Genomic DNA, 17,811 nt, shown 5'->3' with positions numbered 1-17,811 from the left:
TATCTCTTAATGAATATAGACGTACGACATATTGACGAAACTCATCCCTCCAACATTTTAGAAATCTGTTCTACTAGATCTCCGAGCCTAAGAACGACTCCGGCCCCCAGCTTCTGGACTCGCTCGTCAGGCACATCTTGCCAGCTTTGGCGGGCCCAGTCGTAGAGAGCAGCGAGCTTCTGCGGGTATCTGGATACAAGTATGCCACCGGCGACGTCGCACAACACAAGCAGGGCCGTGTACGCAGCTTCGATTAGCACTGGTTCGGTTCCCGACAGAACGACCAGCATATCCAGAAGCTCGGATACTATATCAGGCATGTCGTTGCTTGGGTATGCATAATAAATTAAAAGCCCCAACGTTTTGAGCAAATGGCCCAAGATCATAGGTGTGTAGTCGCCTGCCCTTCGAGGACGATGTGCAGCCAACGGGAAGAAAAAGTACCTGGCGGCGATTTTGGCGAACTTGTTGGTACCACGAGAGGGCCCTTTCTGCAATTGCAGTTTTTTAGATACTCGGAGAACCTGTGGCCCTCCTAGCTCTTCCGTCATTTTCGCTTTCGTGTCCAGCACGAGTCGGTCTTGCAACGAGTATACAATAGAATCGATATCTTTTGCAAATGTTTTATGCTGGGCTTCAGGAAGTAATTTAGATGCGGCCACTTCTGGCTCAACATAGTTTGATAGTTCTTTTGCCGCCAGCACCATAGTAGACATTAGCGACATTCTCTGGAACAATGAAAGATCACCGGTCAGAGCTAGTTTGGCAACAAGCTCGCCTTGCGTGTAATCAACAACCAAGATCGCCGTCATAATTTGCTGGCGCAATTCGGAAAAGTTTCGAATATTGAACTTGTCGCCCAGCCCTGCCAGCAGCACTAGGAGCTCCGGTGCGTACTGGTGAACCTCAGTACCGAAATCGGCTTTGCGATAAATCAGTTGGCTACCGTACTGCAATCCACTCTGTATTTGTTCATAACTGTCCGAGGAAAGATACTCCAGTAGCGTCTTGATATACACTGGCTGTGCGACGGGTTTCTCGTCTTCTTCATCATCACTGTCACCAGCAGGTCCGCCCTCATCATCGCTGCCTTTTTCAGCGGTGATAGGAGCAGGAGTGAGCTCAAGTTCAGGGTGCTTTGGTGCTTTCAACTCAGCTAATGCATCTGCTAGGGGTCTCGGGGTATACACTTGGAAATTCCACTCACCACTTTCCATGGCAAACTTGAGTTTATCACCAGCTTTTTGACTGAGCATATCGGCAACTAGAGTCCCCATTGACCGCGCTCTTTCAGAGAGGCTTTCCAAGCGATGGGAGATGGCTGAAATAAACTCCATAGAGCCCATAATCACTTTTGCATCTTGAGCAGACATGTGGCATGCCAAGCTCACTAGAATTTGTGTCTGAGCAGCCTGGTATGCCATACTTACCGTTTGAATAGCAGCCCGGTCACCCCAGCTACTCAGTAGTTTTCTCGTAACCGCTACAAAGTCTTTGACAATGCAAGCTGACGCCAGCCGAAGACTCAAGGGAAACTGTTGGGCCAGAGCCACTAAATCAATACTGGGGTCGAGGTATTTCAAAATGGCAGCACTCGACTCGACCGTCAAGTATTCCAGGCTAGGGAACCCTCCATGGGCAAATGCATACCGCTGCTGTGCAGGTCTCATACTATGCAGACAGTGTTTGAACTTTTCCGGGCTGGCCAAAAACGCCAAAAATGCATCCCTGGCGTACCCCAATTTGAAAGTTTTGTCAACCAGTAGAGCCGGCGGATCGAAAACTAACAATTGTGCCGCAACCCAAGCAGAATACTGTTTACCATCGGCCACCCAGGTATCTGATTTGAGCATGGATGTCGTAGAGAGCAGCCTCGAGCCAACAAAAATAGCCTGTGCCTCATTCGGCTTGGCTATCCAAAGGTCACGGATCAGGGTTTGGCGATCAAATACAGACTCCAACAGCGAGACTAGCACAGGTATCCTCGGAGATTGGTTCACGCTGTTCATAAGAATACCCAACTGAGAGATGATGCAGCCCAAGCCGGTAATGCTTTGGAAAACCCCCTCATAGCTCAGTGCTGGGAGATCAAAGATTGTCTGGTTCACCAAAGTGGAAAACGCCGCCAGAAGCTCAGGGGTTGGCTCATTCAAATTAACAGCCCCCAGAGCTTCCAAAACGCTTTTCACCTGTTCCTCCGACGGCTGAGAGTCCAACACAGCCTTCCAATCCATGTCGTGCCCGGCTGCCCCAATACACTAAAGCAGAATGTGAACCGTCAGCTCGACGAGGTCACGTGTCGTGTCATCACGTCACGTGCCGTGGTATGCGTCTAGGTGCAGGCAGCCTTTATAAAATCCGGGGCCGAATTCGGCGCATCGAGCGTTTTGCCATAAAGTAACTGACCCAATGTCCGAGCAAAAGTCGCAGCATTTCGAAACTCTGCAGTTGCATGCTGGCCAGAAAGTCGATCCCACGACCAAGTCTCGCGGTGTTCCTATCTACCCCACGACTTCGTACGTTTTCGACGATAGCCAGAACGCTGCCGACTCTTTTGCCCTCAAGGTGCCCTCGTACGTCTACAGTCGTGTTGCTAACCCCACCAACGAGGTTTTTGAGAACCGAATTGCCGCCCTCGAAGGTGGTGTTGCTGCTGTAGCCGTCGCCTCGGGTCAGGCCGCCCAGACGGTCGCCTTGGGCGCTCTTGCTACTGTTGGCCAGAACATTGTGTCTACTTCCCATCTTTATGGAGGCACCTACAATTTGTTGAAGGTCCAGTTCAAAAGAATCGGAATTGACGTCCGTTTCGTGAACAGCGACGACCCTGTTGAGTTCGAGAAGGCAATTGACGAGAACACTCGGGCTATCTATGTTGAGAGTATCGGCAACCCCGGCTATAGCATTCCCGATTTTGAGGGCTTGTCTGCTCTTGCTCACAGACACAAGATTCCGCTTGTCGTTGACAACACGTTCGGTGCTGGTGGATACGTCGTACGCCCCTTCGACTTTGGCGCAGACATTATCGTCCACTCTGCCACTAAGTGGATTGGTGGTCATGGTACTACCCTTGGTGGTGTTGTGGTTGATTCTGGCAAGTTCAACTGGCTTGAGACCGGCGACAAGTACCCCAATCTCACGGGGCCCTCAGGAGCCTACCACGGAATGGTTTTCACCGAAACCTTCAAGGAAGCTGCATTTGCCGCCTACGTTCGTCTTGAACAGCTCCGCGACTTTGGCGCTGCTTTGAATCCGTTCGCCGCTTTCTTGTTGCTTCAGGGCACCGAGACCTTGTCGCTCCGTCTTGATCGCCAGCAGGAGAACGCCATGAAGCTGGCTCAGTTCTTCAGCAAGCACGCAAACGTTGAGTGGGTCTTGTATCCTGGTTTGGAGAACCACGAGTCACATGAGCGGGCTAAAAAGTACCTCAAGCACGGATATGGTGCTATGCTGTCTCTTGGTGTGAAGAATGGCAAATCCGCTGCTGTTGTTGACAACCTCAAACTTGCCTCCAATCTTGCCAATGTCGGTGACTCTAAAACCTTGGTTATTGCTCCCTTCTATACCACCCACTCTCAGTTGACTGATGAGGAGAAGGCCACCGCTGAGGTTAGCTCCGAACTCATCCGTGTTTCCGTGGGTACTGAGCACATTGACGATATTATTGCCGATTTCGAAACTGCTTTCAAAACCGTATATAACTAGCCGAGACAATTGTGTTTATCTGATTACTGGTACAGTAGACAGCGTAATCTGCATGCGCAAGCCAACCTGCAAAGTCCAAGTGCGACTTTCAGATTGAACGTGCATTCTCTGGTTGGGAAAATGGATCAATAGGTCAAATAATAATTAATTCCAAGACAAAAGGTAATTGAACCCCGGAGATAGTTTTGGATATATGTTCTGTGTAGCTGTCTGCGTCGTAGGTGAGAATAATGCTATATCCTCTGTAACCATGTCAGAATGGAAACTCCACTACCGCTGTCTAGCACAACACCAGCCGTTGCACCTTTCATTTAGATAATTGGTACTCTGTTGATCAGTTACGCGTAAAAGTAATCGACGGCGCTCTGTGCAGCGCTGCACCATCGCCCTTCCGATGACATAACGAGTTTTGGAGCACCTGTAGCCATTGAATGAAACATAAGACATTTCATCATATAGAGCGCACAATGCAGGTGGCACTAAAAAACTTTGAAGCGACTATATCTCAGAAGGGGAGGTATACCCACAATGAGCAGCAAACACTTCGTAATATTTTCAACGCCCCGTCCGCAGCCACTGTGGAAGAGCCAAGCACGCTTCAGCCTTTGGCCGAGACCGAAAGGAGTGCGCATCAGTTGCTTGGATCTCTTGGTAGAAATTACCCCAGGGAATACTTTGATCCAAGTTTGATGATACTGTTGGCAGACCATCTCGCCAAGTCGAAGCGAATTACCTTCTGCTCCATTGACTGCGAATTTTTCGAAAGAACTCCATCGCTCATAACTGAGATTGGGTTATCTGTTGTTGAAATTGATAGAATAAAACCCTTTTGTCTTCCTCCTATTCGCAACTATCATTTGGTCAGAAAAGAAGGGTTCGAGAAAACAAGGAACTTCAAATATGTACCAGATCACCGAGGCTATAGCGCAACAGCAACCAGCGTCACCTTGCCCATGGAGAGAAATAGAGAGCATTTCAAGGAGATCCTGGAATATTGGATTAATCGGTCAAAATCTCGCGACAGCTTTTTCGTGTATGTGGGACATGGTGTTTTACAGGATATGGATGTTTTAAGAAAAAATGAGTTCTATTTGCCCGCAAATTACGTGTTAGACACTTCAATTTTATGGTGCTACCCTTTACAGAAGTACCAGGTATCGCTATTTGATATCATGACCGAAATGGGCTTGCAGCAGAGATTTCTCCATAACGGCGTGAACGATGCCTACATTACCTTGCAGGCAGCAGTCAATTTGACAGATCCTGTGTTCCGCGAAGATAACTCCATGTGGGATTACATGGCTCTGTTGAACCACCATGATGCATTCTTAAAGCTCGACCAAGATCTGAAGTTATACCTTTCCACGAACACGCTCAAACACAGAGTGTACCAACCAAGGTTTAACAAGTTGGAGAGATCGAAGCGAGGGTCTCGTGAATACTATTTAAATTCCCCGGACCCTATTGCAAGCGAGAAAGTTGAGATGTTTTGTTTCAAAGTATTTGAGCACATTGGCAGCGATAAATTCCGAGAGGAGCTGGAGGATTTCAAGAAAAAGAGCCTCCCCGATCTATTCGAAACTAAATTAACTACGTAAACGAAAAGTATAGCAAACTTTGCATAATTTCACAACCCGAGATCGACCTGCAGGATTTCGTCGTTGCATATATACCCCAACCCACATCGCACTCATCTTCTTTCCTCGGGCATAGGGCTAAACACTGTCCGCAATTAGCTAAGCGAAAAATCGACTCTAATACCTTTTACGAGACCAGCTAATCCTCCTTTAACAAGAGAAAGCCTTTAAACTATCCCTATCCTTGTTTATTGAAAAGTCGAAATGGGAGGCGTCTCTGAGAAGAAGATCGATTACTTTAACAAACTGAAGCAGCTGTTGACCGAGAACAAGTCTTTGTTCTTGGTCGGTGTTGACAACGTCAGCTCTCAGCAGCTCCACGAGGTCCGTAAGAACCTGCGTGGCCGTGCTACTGTTCTTATGGGTAAGAACACCATGGTCCGCCGTGCCTTCCGTACCTTCATCAACGATATCCCTGAGTTGGAGCGTTTGTTGCCTTACATCAAGGGCAACATCGGTTTCGTCTTCACCTCCGATGACCTCAAGGATATCCGCGAGGAGATTCTGTCCAACCGTGTCGCTGCCCCTGCTCGTGCTGGTGCCGTGGCTCCTATGGACGTTTTCGTCCCCGCCGGTAACACTGGTATGGAGCCTGGTAAGACCTCGTTCTTCCAGGCCCTTGGTATCCCCACCAAGATTACCCGTGGTACCATTGAGATTACCTCCGATGTTAAGGTCGCCTCCACCGGTGACAAGGTCGGCCCCTCCGAGGCTACCCTGCTTAACATGTTGAACATCTCTCCCTTCACTTATGGTCTGACTGTCGACGCTGTCTACAACGAGGGCCAGGTCTTTGGTGCCGAGATCCTCGATATCACCGACGAGGAGCTCACCAGCCAGTTCGTTGCTGCTGTTCGTAACATTGCCACTGTCTCGCTTGCTTCGTCTATCCCGACCTTGCCTGCCGTCAGCCACTGGCTCATCAACAACTACAAGAACTTGCTCGCCGTCTCTATTGCCACCGACTACACTTTCGAGGGCTCTGAGGCCATCAAGGACCGTATCGCCAACCCTGAGGCTTACGCTGCCGCTGCTCCTGCCGCTGCTGCTTCCGCTTCTTCTGGTGCTGCCGAGTCTGCTGCTCCTGTCGAGGAGGAGGAGGAGTCCGACGGTGACATGGGCATGGGTCTTTTCGACTAAGTATAGTATATAATTCTATCTTTTTCCCATAATCTCCATCCAAACTCATCCAAAATTCTCAATCGTGTGAATTTCAGATCACCCGGTTACATAATCTTTTTTTTCTTTACAGATTTTATTTCGCAATGAAAAGAGCTAGCGAGCAGGACTCGAGCCTAAAAGCAGTGAAAACTAGCGAGTCCGAGAAGCCTAACCAAAGTACCCCCAATGAGGAAGAAATGGGCGAGTTCGAAGATCCATATGGTGACGATTTCGAGTCGGAAGAAGAGATCTTCGAGGCCGGAGAAGACGGAGAGCCCGATAAAGAGGACGGTGACGAGATGGAAGAGGTAAGTGAGGAACCACAACACACCAGCAGAGTTTTTTTGCCAAATAGATCTGCTCCTCTTGGTGACAACGAGGTCATGGAACCCGATTATTCTACCTACCATATGTTGCACTCTGTCAATGTCAAGTGGCCCTGTCTCTCGTTTGATATTCTGCCAGACAACTTGGGTATGTCTCGCAAGATCTACCCTCAAACTATGTATATTGTTGCCGGGTCTCAGGCTGATAAAGCCAAGGACAATGAGGTCTCGGTGCTCAAGTTCTCATCGCTTGCAAAAACACTTATTCGTGATGAAGACGATGACGAGGACGAAGATGGAGACGAAGACTATGATGCAGATCCTGTTCTTGAATCAAAATCCCTTCCTTGCTACTCCACAGTCAACCGTTTGCGTGTGACACCGTTTGCCAGCCCGACCAAAGAGTACTTGTGTGCTTCCATGATGGAAAACGGCGAGGTTCAGCTTTGGGATGTCTCGCCTCAACTGAGATCGATTGACACACCGGGATCCAATGTCTCGAAACAGCAAAATAAGCCCATTTTCACCATCAAGGCGCATGGCAAGGTCGAAGGTTATGCCGTAGACTGGTCTCCTTTGGTTTCGTCTGGTCAGCTTCTTACAGGTGACATTTCCGGTAAAATTTTCCTGACTTCGAGGACCACTGGTGGCTGGGTCACCGAGGCCAAACCATTTTCTGCTAGCAACGGCTCTGTTGAAGACCTACAGTGGAGTCCTACAGAAAAGACTGTTTTCGCTGCCGGTGGATCGGATGGCCATGTTCGTATTTGGGATGCTCGTCAATCAGCCAAGCCTGCGATCTCTGTCAAAGCTACAAATACTGATATTAACGTGATGAGCTGGAACCATCAAGCTAGCCACCTCTTGGCCAGCGGCTACGATGACGGCCAGTTTGGTGTTTGGGATCTCCGCAGCTTCACCAGTGGGAAGCCTGTTGCTGATTTCCATTTCCACAAGCAGGCCGTCACTTCGATTGAATGGCACCCTAGCGATGACTCTGTTTTGGCAGTAGCATCTGAAGACAACACCGTTTCGCTGTGGGATCTGTCTGTTGAAGCAGACGACGAAGAGATCGCTGAACAAGCACGCCAAGCCAAGGGAGATCTTGATGAAATTCCTTCACAGCTTTTGTTTGTTCACTGGCAGCCTAATGTCAAGGAGGTTCACTGGCATAAACAAATCCCTGGTGCGTTGATCTCAACTGGCAGCGACGGCTTCTCGTTGTGGAAGACTATCAGTATCTAGGCACAGAGTATATATATAATAACTTACAATTTGTATAACTTAAGGTCCAGTGGACTGGTCATCGGCTAAAAGCGCTTCTGCTTCTACTGTATTTGTCGCGTTCGGCGGAGGGGTTTTGGTGATCTGAGCAACGTCTCTGTTGATCTGAACCAGCGAAAAGTAAAAGGCCATGCACAACAGAATCACCTGCAGAATGGCTGACAGCATAATCGGCATCCAGATGGACCAATTGACCTCGCCCCTCACGGCCAAGCTGAAGCTCCAAATCATTCCGCCGGGGATCTGGATGAGCAGAGTGAGCAGAGACAGAGTGCCGGCATGTTTGAGTGTGTATGTTGTCATCAATTGGGGGATGTACTGCACAAGACCGACTCCAGCTGCTGCCAAACCACAAAGGTAGGCGAGCTTTGAGCCAAAGGAAGTGGCCAAACCAACAATGACGACAACTACCAAGCCAGCAGTCGCAATTGTCGTCCACATAGCAGTCCATCTCATTGCGTGAGCTTCCTCAGGGGTCGATTTGGCGTATATGAGCCCCAGAATCATCACAACTAGAGGCCCCAGAAAAGAGCTTGCCATTTGGCCTACACCCATCATCGCGTTGCCGCACTCCACAGCAGACAATTCGGTGCAGCAGCAGCGATACACAGGTTTGCTGGCAATGAGGATGTTTGCGAACCCAAAAGCTGCGCCGATATTCATCAGAAACAAAAACCAAAGACTCAGCCCCTCAATGGTCCGCCGCTTTACAACATTCACCTGCTGGGGCACGTAGCTGCCGTAAATTCCTACCACAAGAAACAACGAGAGCCACGTATTCCAAACAGATCCATCGCGAAGCGTCGAACAATCATATTCTACCATCCTCACAAATAAAAAAAACGGTAGGAGGTAATTAAACCTAATTACCTAAGGGGTGTTAAGAAATCACAAGTACGACATTCGCTGAGAGCCCCGGGGAATCCGCTGACCAACCAAAAATGCCCACGACCGCTACCGCATTTGCCGTCACTACGCGGGTGTCGAAGAACCCGGCCGAGCTGCGACTGCGAGTCTTACATCTGTACCGACAGTTCATGCGCCACAGCCCCCAGTTCGTTGAGATGTACGACCTGGCGGTGCCTGTGGGGTTGGTACGCACTGTCCTGCGCCAGCAGTTTGAACGTAACCGCTTCGTTGAGGACATTAACGTGCGCAACCACCTGCTTGCCAAGGGCAACATGGAGTTCCAGGAGATGGTAAACTTCTGGAAACAGACCCCTCACGTTGCCAAGTACTTTGACAACTACCACGCTACTCAGATCGAAAAGCCGGCCGAGGACTTTGTTCGCAAGTTTATCAAGGGCACCGCATAATTTTCCTAAAACTCTTCGCAAATATATATATATTTTTACAGCTGCTGCTTAAACCTGGCCAGCTCCTGCCCGCTCTCGTCGACGGCAAGTAAAAATTCGCACACGTCTCGACACAGATCGTGCTTGCCCGAATTGAATGCTGCCTTGAAGAGCCGCTGAGTCTCGGGCCCTCCCGCAGCCACAGCCACTTTGCTCTCCTTGTCGGCGTGCACTACCATGAGAAACTCGGCCGCCGTAACTAAATCGCCGTCAGCTAACGCATCGTCGAACAACTGGGCCGGCGTCTGCCCAAGCTCATGAAACAGCTTGGGCCAGTACTTTGTTTCGACCTTGCGGGCGCAGCTGGCCACCACATGGCGCCAGCTCTTGGCCGTTCGTTTGATTATACTGAGCATGTCTGCCAGTTGTGAGTCGTTCACGAGAGCCCGGTTCAGTAATGTCTGTACAACTTGATCATAGTAGTCCAAGTGGGTAAATTTGGGGAGCTGCTCCAGGCTCGGTTCCAGTAGGTGCAAGAGGTAAACCTGGATGTGGGCGGTTGGCTTGATATACGTGAATGAACCATCTTTGCTGCTCAAGCCATGGGCCTCAATGGTAGCAATAACACCTTTTGAGGGATTGATTGCAACAGGGTATCCATCAACTTTGAAATAAATACCGTCTTGGTGCACTTTGAATTGGGGCCCCGGTGCTTCAGGTACCTCGTTGTCTAAAAGATGCAGACTCAATTCATGTCCATCAAATAGCCACAAGTTTTGGTGGTCAATGGAATAGTACTCTATAGAGTCTGCCAAGACTTGCTTTTTGTAAACCCCGTTACCCTTTTTAGTGAGGGAGACTAGCTGGTCGTCAACGAACACCAACAGTTTATCTTTAGCTAGCAGATCAATTGACCTAACGCGCCAAGGAGTCAGAATTACGCCTGAAAGTCTCCATTCCTCTACTGCGTTCAGCTGGTTTCCCGTCAGGTCCAAGATCTTAAGACCTGTAGGCAACAGAACGGCCAGGTAGTCTTCCCACAGACTCATGGCAATCACACGGGCATCCAATGTAAGGCTGGCGATAACATGCTCATCTTCAGCGTACTTATGGGTGGGAACAGCTACAGAGCTGTCTCTTCGTGATAAAATAGACACCGGAGAGTACATTTGAAGAACATGGCTGCCATCCACGTCTGCTGCCACAACCAAAACCCTACCATACCAGACAATTCCGCCGCGAACCTTCATGTCATGATCGGATAGTTCTTTCCAGTTTCTTGAGGAAACACTGAAATGAACAAGACCTGTAGACCCTGCGGCAGCAACGTACTTGCCATCAGCAGAACAGCTCACATACATCAGCGGCCAGTTCTCTGCCATGTAAAAAGCCGGTATGGGAACCAGAAGCCAGGGATTTGCACTTAAACGACTCTTTTGTCCATCATGGAAAATATGCAGCCGGCTGCTACTATAAAGAACTGGTCTAGATAGGCTCCCCAAACCTGTCCACCGTAAGATATTGTAGACATAGAGGCCCGAGGAGCCCAATAGGAACAATTCATCAGAACCCAAAGACCATTCTGAGTGCGAAACATCGTTACCGGGCGGGCTTGTGTAAATGGGCATGCCTAGGGCCGACAATAACGACCACCGTTCAGCACTTGCTACAATTATAGCATTGCCTTGAGAGGCCCATTGGATATGTGAGATATCAGGCATTCCATGGGCAAAATCGATTACTGCCGAATCATCACGATCCAAACTATGCAAAAATATTGTGAATTCAGTAGCAATTGTGAGTTTTCCTTGCCGCATATTGAATGCCGCTCGTATGGCTCCTCGTGGACAAACCTCAATGGCTTCGCGGTCAGGTTCTGTCAAGGAAACAATTCTGACCGCGCCATTTTCGGACACTAGAGCGGCTTTATTGAGTAGAGGCGCCACTGCAGTTGATGTGATTCTGAAATCAATACCATTGAATGTTGACCAGTTAGCGGCCTTTTCCCCCAGCTTTGTGAACATTTCCGGCCCAACAACAAAAACTCCACTTTCCACACAGATAACATCGATGATCGAATGCTCGATATCGTACCTTGATACCTCCTTCAGGTACAATTCGCGGGTGCCGACTGCTTCACCGGGTCCCGGGGTAACTGACTGACTGATTCTGGCAAGCTCCGATACGTATCCGACTGGAACAACATCGAATTCAATGACCTGGGCATGAGTCCACGTAACGAGGCGGTTCCCTAGCGGTGAGTGTCTCAACCCAAGCAACGGAAGCCCATCGGTTGTATGCAGGGTATACAGGGACACCGGAGCCAGCGGCTTCACTCTGTACATGGAAATCTGGCTGGTTGTGCACGCAGCAACATAATATCCCGGTTTGGACACCGTAAATGCCACGAATGGTTCGTCCAAATCGCGAAAGCGATGAGCCGAGCCTTCTGGCCAGAGCATGCTGACAACTTGAAGTGAATTCCTCAGAGGCGTGAAGAAACTAAAATATGTACAATCTATGGTGATTTTGTTGCGTGGGTTATCTCTCCAGAGCCCACAATGCGATCGTTTTCGTAAATTACCAGGAACTGACCGGGAGCAACTGCCCGCCTTGGTTCCCTGAAGATAACTCTGCCAGAACTCGTTGCAGTGCAGGCAACTGGAATCATGAGTGAGCGATATTGAGCAAATAAATTAGGACTGTCCCAAGCAGGGACATGCCATTCAAAGTTTTTGGTCTGAATGGTGTCATGGTAGAGCAGCGGGTTATCGCGGCCCGGGCAGATAATAAGCGTGTTTTCCTCGATGTTTTTGGCACAAACAAACCACTTACCGCGAGTCTCAGGTAGGCTTTGTGGCATAGGAAGCCCGACACGTTGGCCAATTGTCGCAGTCCACAGGCCGTTATGGGTTCCCACCACCAACCCATCCACTGTCTTAATCAAGCCCTTGGTTGGCACCAGGTACTCTGCGAGGAACGCATCAAAGCTCTTGGCGTTCTGTTCTACAAAGCACAGGCCTTGAGAGTCGGGCTTCTGTGCAGTCGGCACCCCGAGATCGGCGGCTATCTGCCGCACCTCAGGTTTCCGCAGCTCAGCTAGCGGGAAGAGTGCATGGTTTACAACAGAGGGTGGAACTGTAGATAAGTAGTAGCTTTGGTCTTTTTTCAAGTCCAGAGGTCGGCAGATCAAACCGCGATCAACCCCAGCATAGTGGCCCGTAGCGATCCACTTGAAGTTGGGGTCGCGGGCCCGCAGGTGGTCGATCAGGGCGCCGAACTTGACATGTTTGTTACAACTGACGTCTGGATTCGGTGTTGCACCTTTCCGGTAGCTTTCAAGCATCGGCTCGAACACCTCGGCCCAGTAGTCTCTTTCCAGATCCACTCTGTGGCATTCAATTCCCGCGTGATCTGCTGCCGCCTGAGCCTCTCGCCATTCGCTCTCCATGCACCGAGAATCTTCGCTCCAATTGTTCATGAAAACACCCCGCACTCTGCTTTTGCCGAACCTTTGGCCCAGAATATTAGCCACCGTCGACGAGTCAACCCCGGACGACATGGCAACGTAAATAATATCGTTTCGGCCCACCTTTTTCAGCCCGGTCCGGTCGATTATTATTGATTTCGCCACATTTTGCCTTAAAATGCGCGAAAATCGCATTTTTTGTCTCAGTATCAGGCCTAGACCTTAGTCAGTGTCCAGTGGCTCGATTTACTAAAACGGTCCCAAAAGGAGGCTTCGCCCAAAGAAACCTTGATTCACACACCATTTTTAGAGAGAACAATGGTAGAAATTGTTTCGAAAAATCTGGTGAAACCAGTGGTAGACGACCGGGAGTACCGCGTTGTCCGATTGGACAATGGCTTGGAGGCCCTGCTCATCCATGACGCTCAAACGGACAAGGCGTCGGCTGCGTTGGATGTCAACGTTGGCTCATTGGCCGACCCAGTCGAAGTGCCTGGGCTGGCTCACTTTCTCGAGCACCTGCTGTTTATGGGTACCGAGAAGTATCCAAGCGAAAATGAGTATTCTCAGTTCCTCAGCGCCCATGCTGGCAGCTACAACGCATACACTTCGGCCGAGCACACCAACTACTATTTTGACATTGCTCATGAACACTTACATGGAGCCCTCGACAGGTTTGCTCAGTTTTTCAGCTGCCCGTTGTTTTCCGAAAGCTGCAAGGACCGCGAAATCCTCGCGGTGGACAGCGAAAACAAAAAAAACCTGCAACTCGACGCGTGGCGTCTGCACCAGTTGGATAAGTCGCTGTCAAACCCGCAGCACCCGTACAATAGGTTCAGCACCGGCAACTACGAGACATTGCACACTATTCCAGAGCAAGCAGGCATTGATGTACGCGCCTTGCTCATTGACTTCCACAAAAATCATTACTCGGCCAACATCATGAAACTGGTTGTTTTGGGCCGCGAGAGCCTCGATACTTTACAGCAATGGGTAGAAACGCTGTTTTCTCCTGTGCTCAATCAGAACTACCCTCTACCCCACTACTCAAACCTCCCTTACACGGCCAAACAGCTGGGCTCCCTTATTCGAGCAAGGCCGGTGATGGACTCACATCATTTGGAATTGACTTTCCCGATGCCTGACCAACAACAGTATGTGAGGCAACAACCCAGTCATTACTATTCGCATTTGATAGGCCATGAATCTAAGGGGTCCCTGCTGCAGTATCTTAAAGACAAATCCTGGGCGAATGCATTGAGCTGCGGGTCAACCAGTGTTTGTGCAGGAACCGATTTGTTCTTGGTCGACATTGAACTCACAAAGCTAGGAGCTAAGCATTGGAAAGATGTTCTTAAATCTACGTTCATGTTTATTGACCTCGTGCTTTCGCAAGCCCCACAGGAATGGGTGTTTTCGGAGCTCAAGGCGATGTCTGAAGCCACGTTCAAGTTCAAGCAAAAGTCAAAACCGTCAGCTACCACGTCGGCGCTGGCTCGCACTATGCAGCGGCGTTATGTTCCTCGCGGGGAGCTGTTGAGTACCGGCGTTCTCAAGGAGTTTAACAGGGAGGTGCTCATGAATTTCGCCTCTTATCTTACAGTTGACAACGTGAGAGTAATGTTGACGTCCCAGATTCTAGATGGGCTCGACCAAACTGAAGAGTGGTACGGAACCGAGTATGCTGTCGACGATATCCACGACCTGCTATCCAGCTTCAAGTCGCTTTCGGCTGACCCCGCTCTCAAGCTCCCCCAGCCAAATCGTTTGGTTCCCGAGAACTTTTCTTTGATACCCGCAGGTCCAGGAGAAAAGAATCTGCTATGGCCCGTTCTCGTGACCAACCGCCCTGGCCTCAGAGTCTGGCATAGGCTGGATAACACTTTTTCCGTTCCTAAGGCCTATGTGATGGTCAAACTGACCAATGCAAAATGCAGCTCTTCTGCGCTTTCAGCTATGAATACTGAAATGTTTGTCCAGCTAGTAAGTGATGTGTTGACGGACTTTGCCTACTATGCCGAGGTTGCCGGTTTGGGTTACGATTTGGCCACTGCTTCCAATGGTATTGAAATTGGTATCTACGGATTTAATGAGAAGCTTCATGACCTGGCTGAAGTGATTGTTCGTGAATTGCGTAACTCTGAATTTGATACCCACCGCTTTGATGCGATCAAAGAACGCGTCGACCGCCAGATTCGGAACTCTTTGTACTCTATGCCCTTTAGCCAGTTGGGAATGCGATCCAATTACCTTCTCATGGATGCCACGTATTCTGTCGACGAGAAAATCAAGGCGATCGGCCAGCTCACTCAGCACTCGCTAAAGGCGTTTATTGAGGAGGTAGGAGAGCAATGGGATGTGGAGGTCATGGCCGCTGGCAATCTCGAAGCTGCTTCGGCTATAGTTTTGGGAAACAACATTGTGAAGGACCTGCAGTGCAAGGTTGGAAAACGTGAACTTGCCGGCTCGTATTGGCTTCCTAACCCCAGTGAGTTCTACCACCATCTTAAACTCGAGGATGAAAACAACAAGAACTCGGCCATTGAATACCGTTTACAGCTAGGTGAAGCAGGTGATCTGGCGACTCGCGCAATCGCTCTGGTGTTTGCCCAAATCATCCGCGAGCCAGTGTTTGATCAGCTCCGAACAAAAGAGCAGTTGGGCTACGTTGTGGGCTCTTACTTGTGGCCAATTCGGACCGTTTTGTGGTTGAGACTGTTTGTTCAGAGCGAGACGCCTACGACATATGTTGAACAGCGGATCGAGGCGTTTTTGATGAGAGCGCGATCTCTTATCGAAAACATGCCTGCTGAAGAGTACGAAAAACACGTTGCGGTGGTTGTATCGCAGCATCTCGAAAAGTTCAAGAATTTGAATGAGCAAGCCAGTTATTACTGGCATTGTATAATGAGCGGCTACTATAACTTTAACCGGCGGACCGAGATCGCCAAGTTGGCCCAGGATGTGAGCAAGCAGCAGGTCTTGCAACTTTACGATCGGTTCGTGTCAAAGAGCAGTGCAGAAGGCCGGGCTAAGTTTGTGCTGCACCTCGAAGCAGCAAAGCAGTTTGTACCTTCACCCAAGCAGCGCCTTGCCCAAGCAATTGCTCTTGTCAGTGATAAGCACAACGTCAAACTAGATACTGACACAACCAAAAAGGTTCTTGAAACCGACATGGGCAAGGCAATCAACGAGCTTGAGGAGCAGCTGAAGAACTGCGGGCTGGATCCCGCCAAAGCGGTCGAGATGGGTCGCGAAGTTCAGGAAACTCAATCGAGCAGCCAATTGAGTGAGGTTGGCAAGTACCTGGGCAAACCTGTCGTTGATGCTGCAGGCTTCAAAGCCTCGCTACAGCCGGCCCCTCCGCCAGGCCATCCGGACTTTAGCCAGTTCGAGGTGGATGCTGGTGCTAAACTATAAGTTATATACTATGAGTTATCAGTTACGATTCTAGAGTTCTCAACGGGAGGGCCTTCCGACGTGTAGGCTTCGCCAAGATCCAGCTCGGCGGGAATGTCGTCCTCGTCGTAGTACTCGGTAACTTGGGCCGTGCCTTGGTACGGCGTTTTCGGCTCGGTGATTCTTTCGGTCAGACCCCGCTCAGCGTCATGCTCTTCGATGTTTTTCTCGTCCCAATGCAGTGCCTGGGGCGCTTTTGTCTTGGGATACTTGGTTTTTGGGTGGCCGCCAGGGCTCTTTGCCCGGGACTCCTGGAGCTCCCGGCGGACCTCGTCGCCCATGGATCCAAGCTGTGCGTTGAGTTTGGTATTTTCTAGTACTTCTTTGCGGTCGAATGGATGCGGACTCTCTCCGTCGGCAGTTGCCTTATTCTGTAAAATGCCACCCATCGGTTATATTAGGTGAGCAAATGGATAATGAGACTATAGAGGATATGGGAATATTAATAGATTTTCTTTTTTTCATCGATTGAAATACGGCCGGCGCCCATATTGATCAATAAAATAAGCCCACCAACAATCGACAACGTTTGGAAGTGGGCGTAGCGCAAAAAGTCCCGGTTAGGGTGGTTACGATCAAGATTCCAGTACGGGTTATCCCACAGGTTCTGACAGAACAGGACGATGCTCAGCAGGGATGCAGAGAGTCGGGCTTTGTAGCCGATGGCGACGAGGATGCAGCACGAAATAGCGATAACGTTGAATAAAGAAGAGGTGATGGTCCACTTTGTGCGGACCAGGTGGCCCAAGAACAAAAAGACCAGTAAGACACGGCCGGCCAATTTGATGTAGCGAGCACGGTCTTTGTTATCCAGCTGGGGCAGACCGGGGAGACCCATTCTACGTTTTTCCTGGACAAACGCGTCTGAGACGACCATCAGGAGGCCGCCGATCAATGACAAGTTCCGAGAAAAGAACTGCACGTCCAGCAGAAGACCGTAGGCTAGGGCCTGCGAAACAACCACGAACGTCAAGGCACCAGTTCCATAAAGCAGGAAGCGCTTGGAAATAACACAGTACGAGCCAACAAACATGCAGATCACGTTGGAAGCTAGCAGTAACACAGTGAGAAAGTACGGAATGCCGCGGTAGTTGCGCAAATAGCGGGTCTGATCACCCCACTGGGTAATAATTCGGACAGCATCCTCGATAAATGTCAAAACCACCAAGATACGCCCGATTGCCGGAAGGTACGGCTTCAGAGGCTGGCCTAATTCCCCGAGCCATTCGTCTATCGCGCCAGTCGTCGAGGTCAAGCTGTCAACAAAGCCCTTTTGCGAATTCGAGGGAGCACTAGTCGTCGAGCCAAACTGGCTGCCACGTTGCTCCAGGTTCGGTGCTGCTGGTGGTTGTGCCAACGGCATATCGTACCGCACACCCCTTCGATTCATAGTAGGCTGATGTGGAGGTTTCGCGTCCTTACAAATCCGAAATACCCTGCGGGATATTAGCCAAAAGTAGTAGCTTGTTTGATGGAGG

General features: G+C 49.8%; 12 protein-coding genes across 12 annotated transcripts; 6 read left to right on the top strand and 6 right to left on the bottom strand.

Moving 5' to 3' along the window:
* Window positions 1–41: 41 nt before the first annotated feature.
* Window positions 42–2,234, bottom strand: B9G98_01340 (DNA replication checkpoint protein tel2; the record flags this gene model as incomplete). Its single annotated transcript, XM_024807898.1, has 1 exon — window positions 42–2,234. The coding sequence occupies one exon, from the start codon at window positions 2,232–2,234 to the stop codon at window positions 42–44; it is 2,193 nt and encodes a 730-aa protein (XP_024663666.1).
* A 175-nt stretch (window positions 2,235–2,409) lies between these two features.
* B9G98_01339 (Homocysteine/cysteine synthase) lies at window positions 2,410–3,702 on the top strand (the record flags this gene model as incomplete). The annotated part of the gene is made up of 1 exon (XM_024807897.1): window positions 2,410–3,702. One exon carries the CDS (start codon window positions 2,410–2,412, stop codon window positions 3,700–3,702), a length of 1,293 nt encoding a protein of 430 aa, XP_024663665.1.
* Window positions 3,703–4,169: 467 nt separating this feature from the next.
* B9G98_01338 (hypothetical protein) lies at window positions 4,170–5,300 on the top strand (the record flags this gene model as incomplete). The annotated part of the gene is made up of 1 exon (XM_024807896.1): window positions 4,170–5,300. One exon carries the CDS (start codon window positions 4,170–4,172, stop codon window positions 5,298–5,300), a length of 1,131 nt encoding a protein of 376 aa, XP_024663664.1.
* Window positions 5,301–5,543: 243 nt separating this feature from the next.
* B9G98_01337 (60S acidic ribosomal protein P0) lies at window positions 5,544–6,479 on the top strand (the record flags this gene model as incomplete). Its single annotated transcript, XM_024807895.1, has 1 exon — window positions 5,544–6,479. The coding sequence occupies one exon, from the start codon at window positions 5,544–5,546 to the stop codon at window positions 6,477–6,479; it is 936 nt and encodes a 311-aa protein (XP_024663663.1).
* A 125-nt stretch (window positions 6,480–6,604) lies between these two features.
* B9G98_01336 (Ribosome assembly protein RRB1) lies at window positions 6,605–8,071 on the top strand (the record flags this gene model as incomplete). Its single annotated transcript, XM_024807894.1, has 1 exon — window positions 6,605–8,071. One exon carries the CDS (start codon window positions 6,605–6,607, stop codon window positions 8,069–8,071), a length of 1,467 nt encoding a protein of 488 aa, XP_024663662.1.
* Window positions 8,072–8,110: 39 nt separating this feature from the next.
* B9G98_01335 (Uncharacterized protein C4C5.03) lies at window positions 8,111–8,935 on the bottom strand (the record flags this gene model as incomplete). The annotated part of the gene is made up of 1 exon (XM_024807893.1): window positions 8,111–8,935. One exon carries the CDS (start codon window positions 8,933–8,935, stop codon window positions 8,111–8,113), a length of 825 nt encoding a protein of 274 aa, XP_024663661.1.
* A 116-nt stretch (window positions 8,936–9,051) lies between these two features.
* On the top strand, window positions 9,052–9,426 carry B9G98_01334 (NADH-ubiquinone oxidoreductase 14 subunit; the record flags this gene model as incomplete). The annotated part of the gene is made up of 1 exon (XM_024807892.1): window positions 9,052–9,426. The coding sequence occupies one exon, from the start codon at window positions 9,052–9,054 to the stop codon at window positions 9,424–9,426; it is 375 nt and encodes a 124-aa protein (XP_024663660.1).
* Window positions 9,427–9,461: 35 nt separating this feature from the next.
* B9G98_01333 (Guanine nucleotide exchange factor subunit Rich) lies at window positions 9,462–11,867 on the bottom strand (the record flags this gene model as incomplete). The annotated part of the gene is made up of 1 exon (XM_024807891.1): window positions 9,462–11,867. One exon carries the CDS (start codon window positions 11,865–11,867, stop codon window positions 9,462–9,464), a length of 2,406 nt encoding a protein of 801 aa, XP_024663659.1.
* A 56-nt stretch (window positions 11,868–11,923) lies between these two features.
* B9G98_01332 (Mitochondrial tRNA-specific 2-thiouridylase 1) lies at window positions 11,924–13,069 on the bottom strand (the record flags this gene model as incomplete). The annotated part of the gene is made up of 1 exon (XM_024807890.1): window positions 11,924–13,069. The coding sequence occupies one exon, from the start codon at window positions 13,067–13,069 to the stop codon at window positions 11,924–11,926; it is 1,146 nt and encodes a 381-aa protein (XP_024663658.1).
* Window positions 13,070–13,192: 123 nt separating this feature from the next.
* Window positions 13,193–16,294, top strand: B9G98_01331 (A-factor-processing enzyme; the record flags this gene model as incomplete). Its single annotated transcript, XM_024807889.1, has 1 exon — window positions 13,193–16,294. The coding sequence occupies one exon, from the start codon at window positions 13,193–13,195 to the stop codon at window positions 16,292–16,294; it is 3,102 nt and encodes a 1,033-aa protein (XP_024663657.1).
* Window positions 16,295–16,302: 8 nt separating this feature from the next.
* B9G98_01330 (hypothetical protein) lies at window positions 16,303–16,722 on the bottom strand (the record flags this gene model as incomplete). The annotated part of the gene is made up of 1 exon (XM_024807888.1): window positions 16,303–16,722. One exon carries the CDS (start codon window positions 16,720–16,722, stop codon window positions 16,303–16,305), a length of 420 nt encoding a protein of 139 aa, XP_024663656.1.
* Window positions 16,723–16,775: 53 nt separating this feature from the next.
* On the bottom strand, window positions 16,776–17,723 carry B9G98_01329 (Surfeit locus protein 4; the record flags this gene model as incomplete). Its single annotated transcript, XM_024807887.1, has 1 exon — window positions 16,776–17,723. The coding sequence occupies one exon, from the start codon at window positions 17,721–17,723 to the stop codon at window positions 16,776–16,778; it is 948 nt and encodes a 315-aa protein (XP_024663655.1).
* Between the last annotated feature and the right edge of the window lie 88 nt (window positions 17,724–17,811).

Source organism: Wickerhamiella sorbophila (assembly GCF_002251995.1).
Source record: "Wickerhamiella sorbophila strain DS02 chromosome Unknown contig1, whole genome shotgun sequence".
NCBI lineage: Eukaryota > Fungi > Ascomycota > Dipodascomycetes > Dipodascales > Trichomonascaceae > Wickerhamiella > Wickerhamiella sorbophila.
The sequence above is the reverse complement of the archived record's forward strand: the minus strand, read 5'-3'. Positions and strand labels throughout refer to the sequence as shown.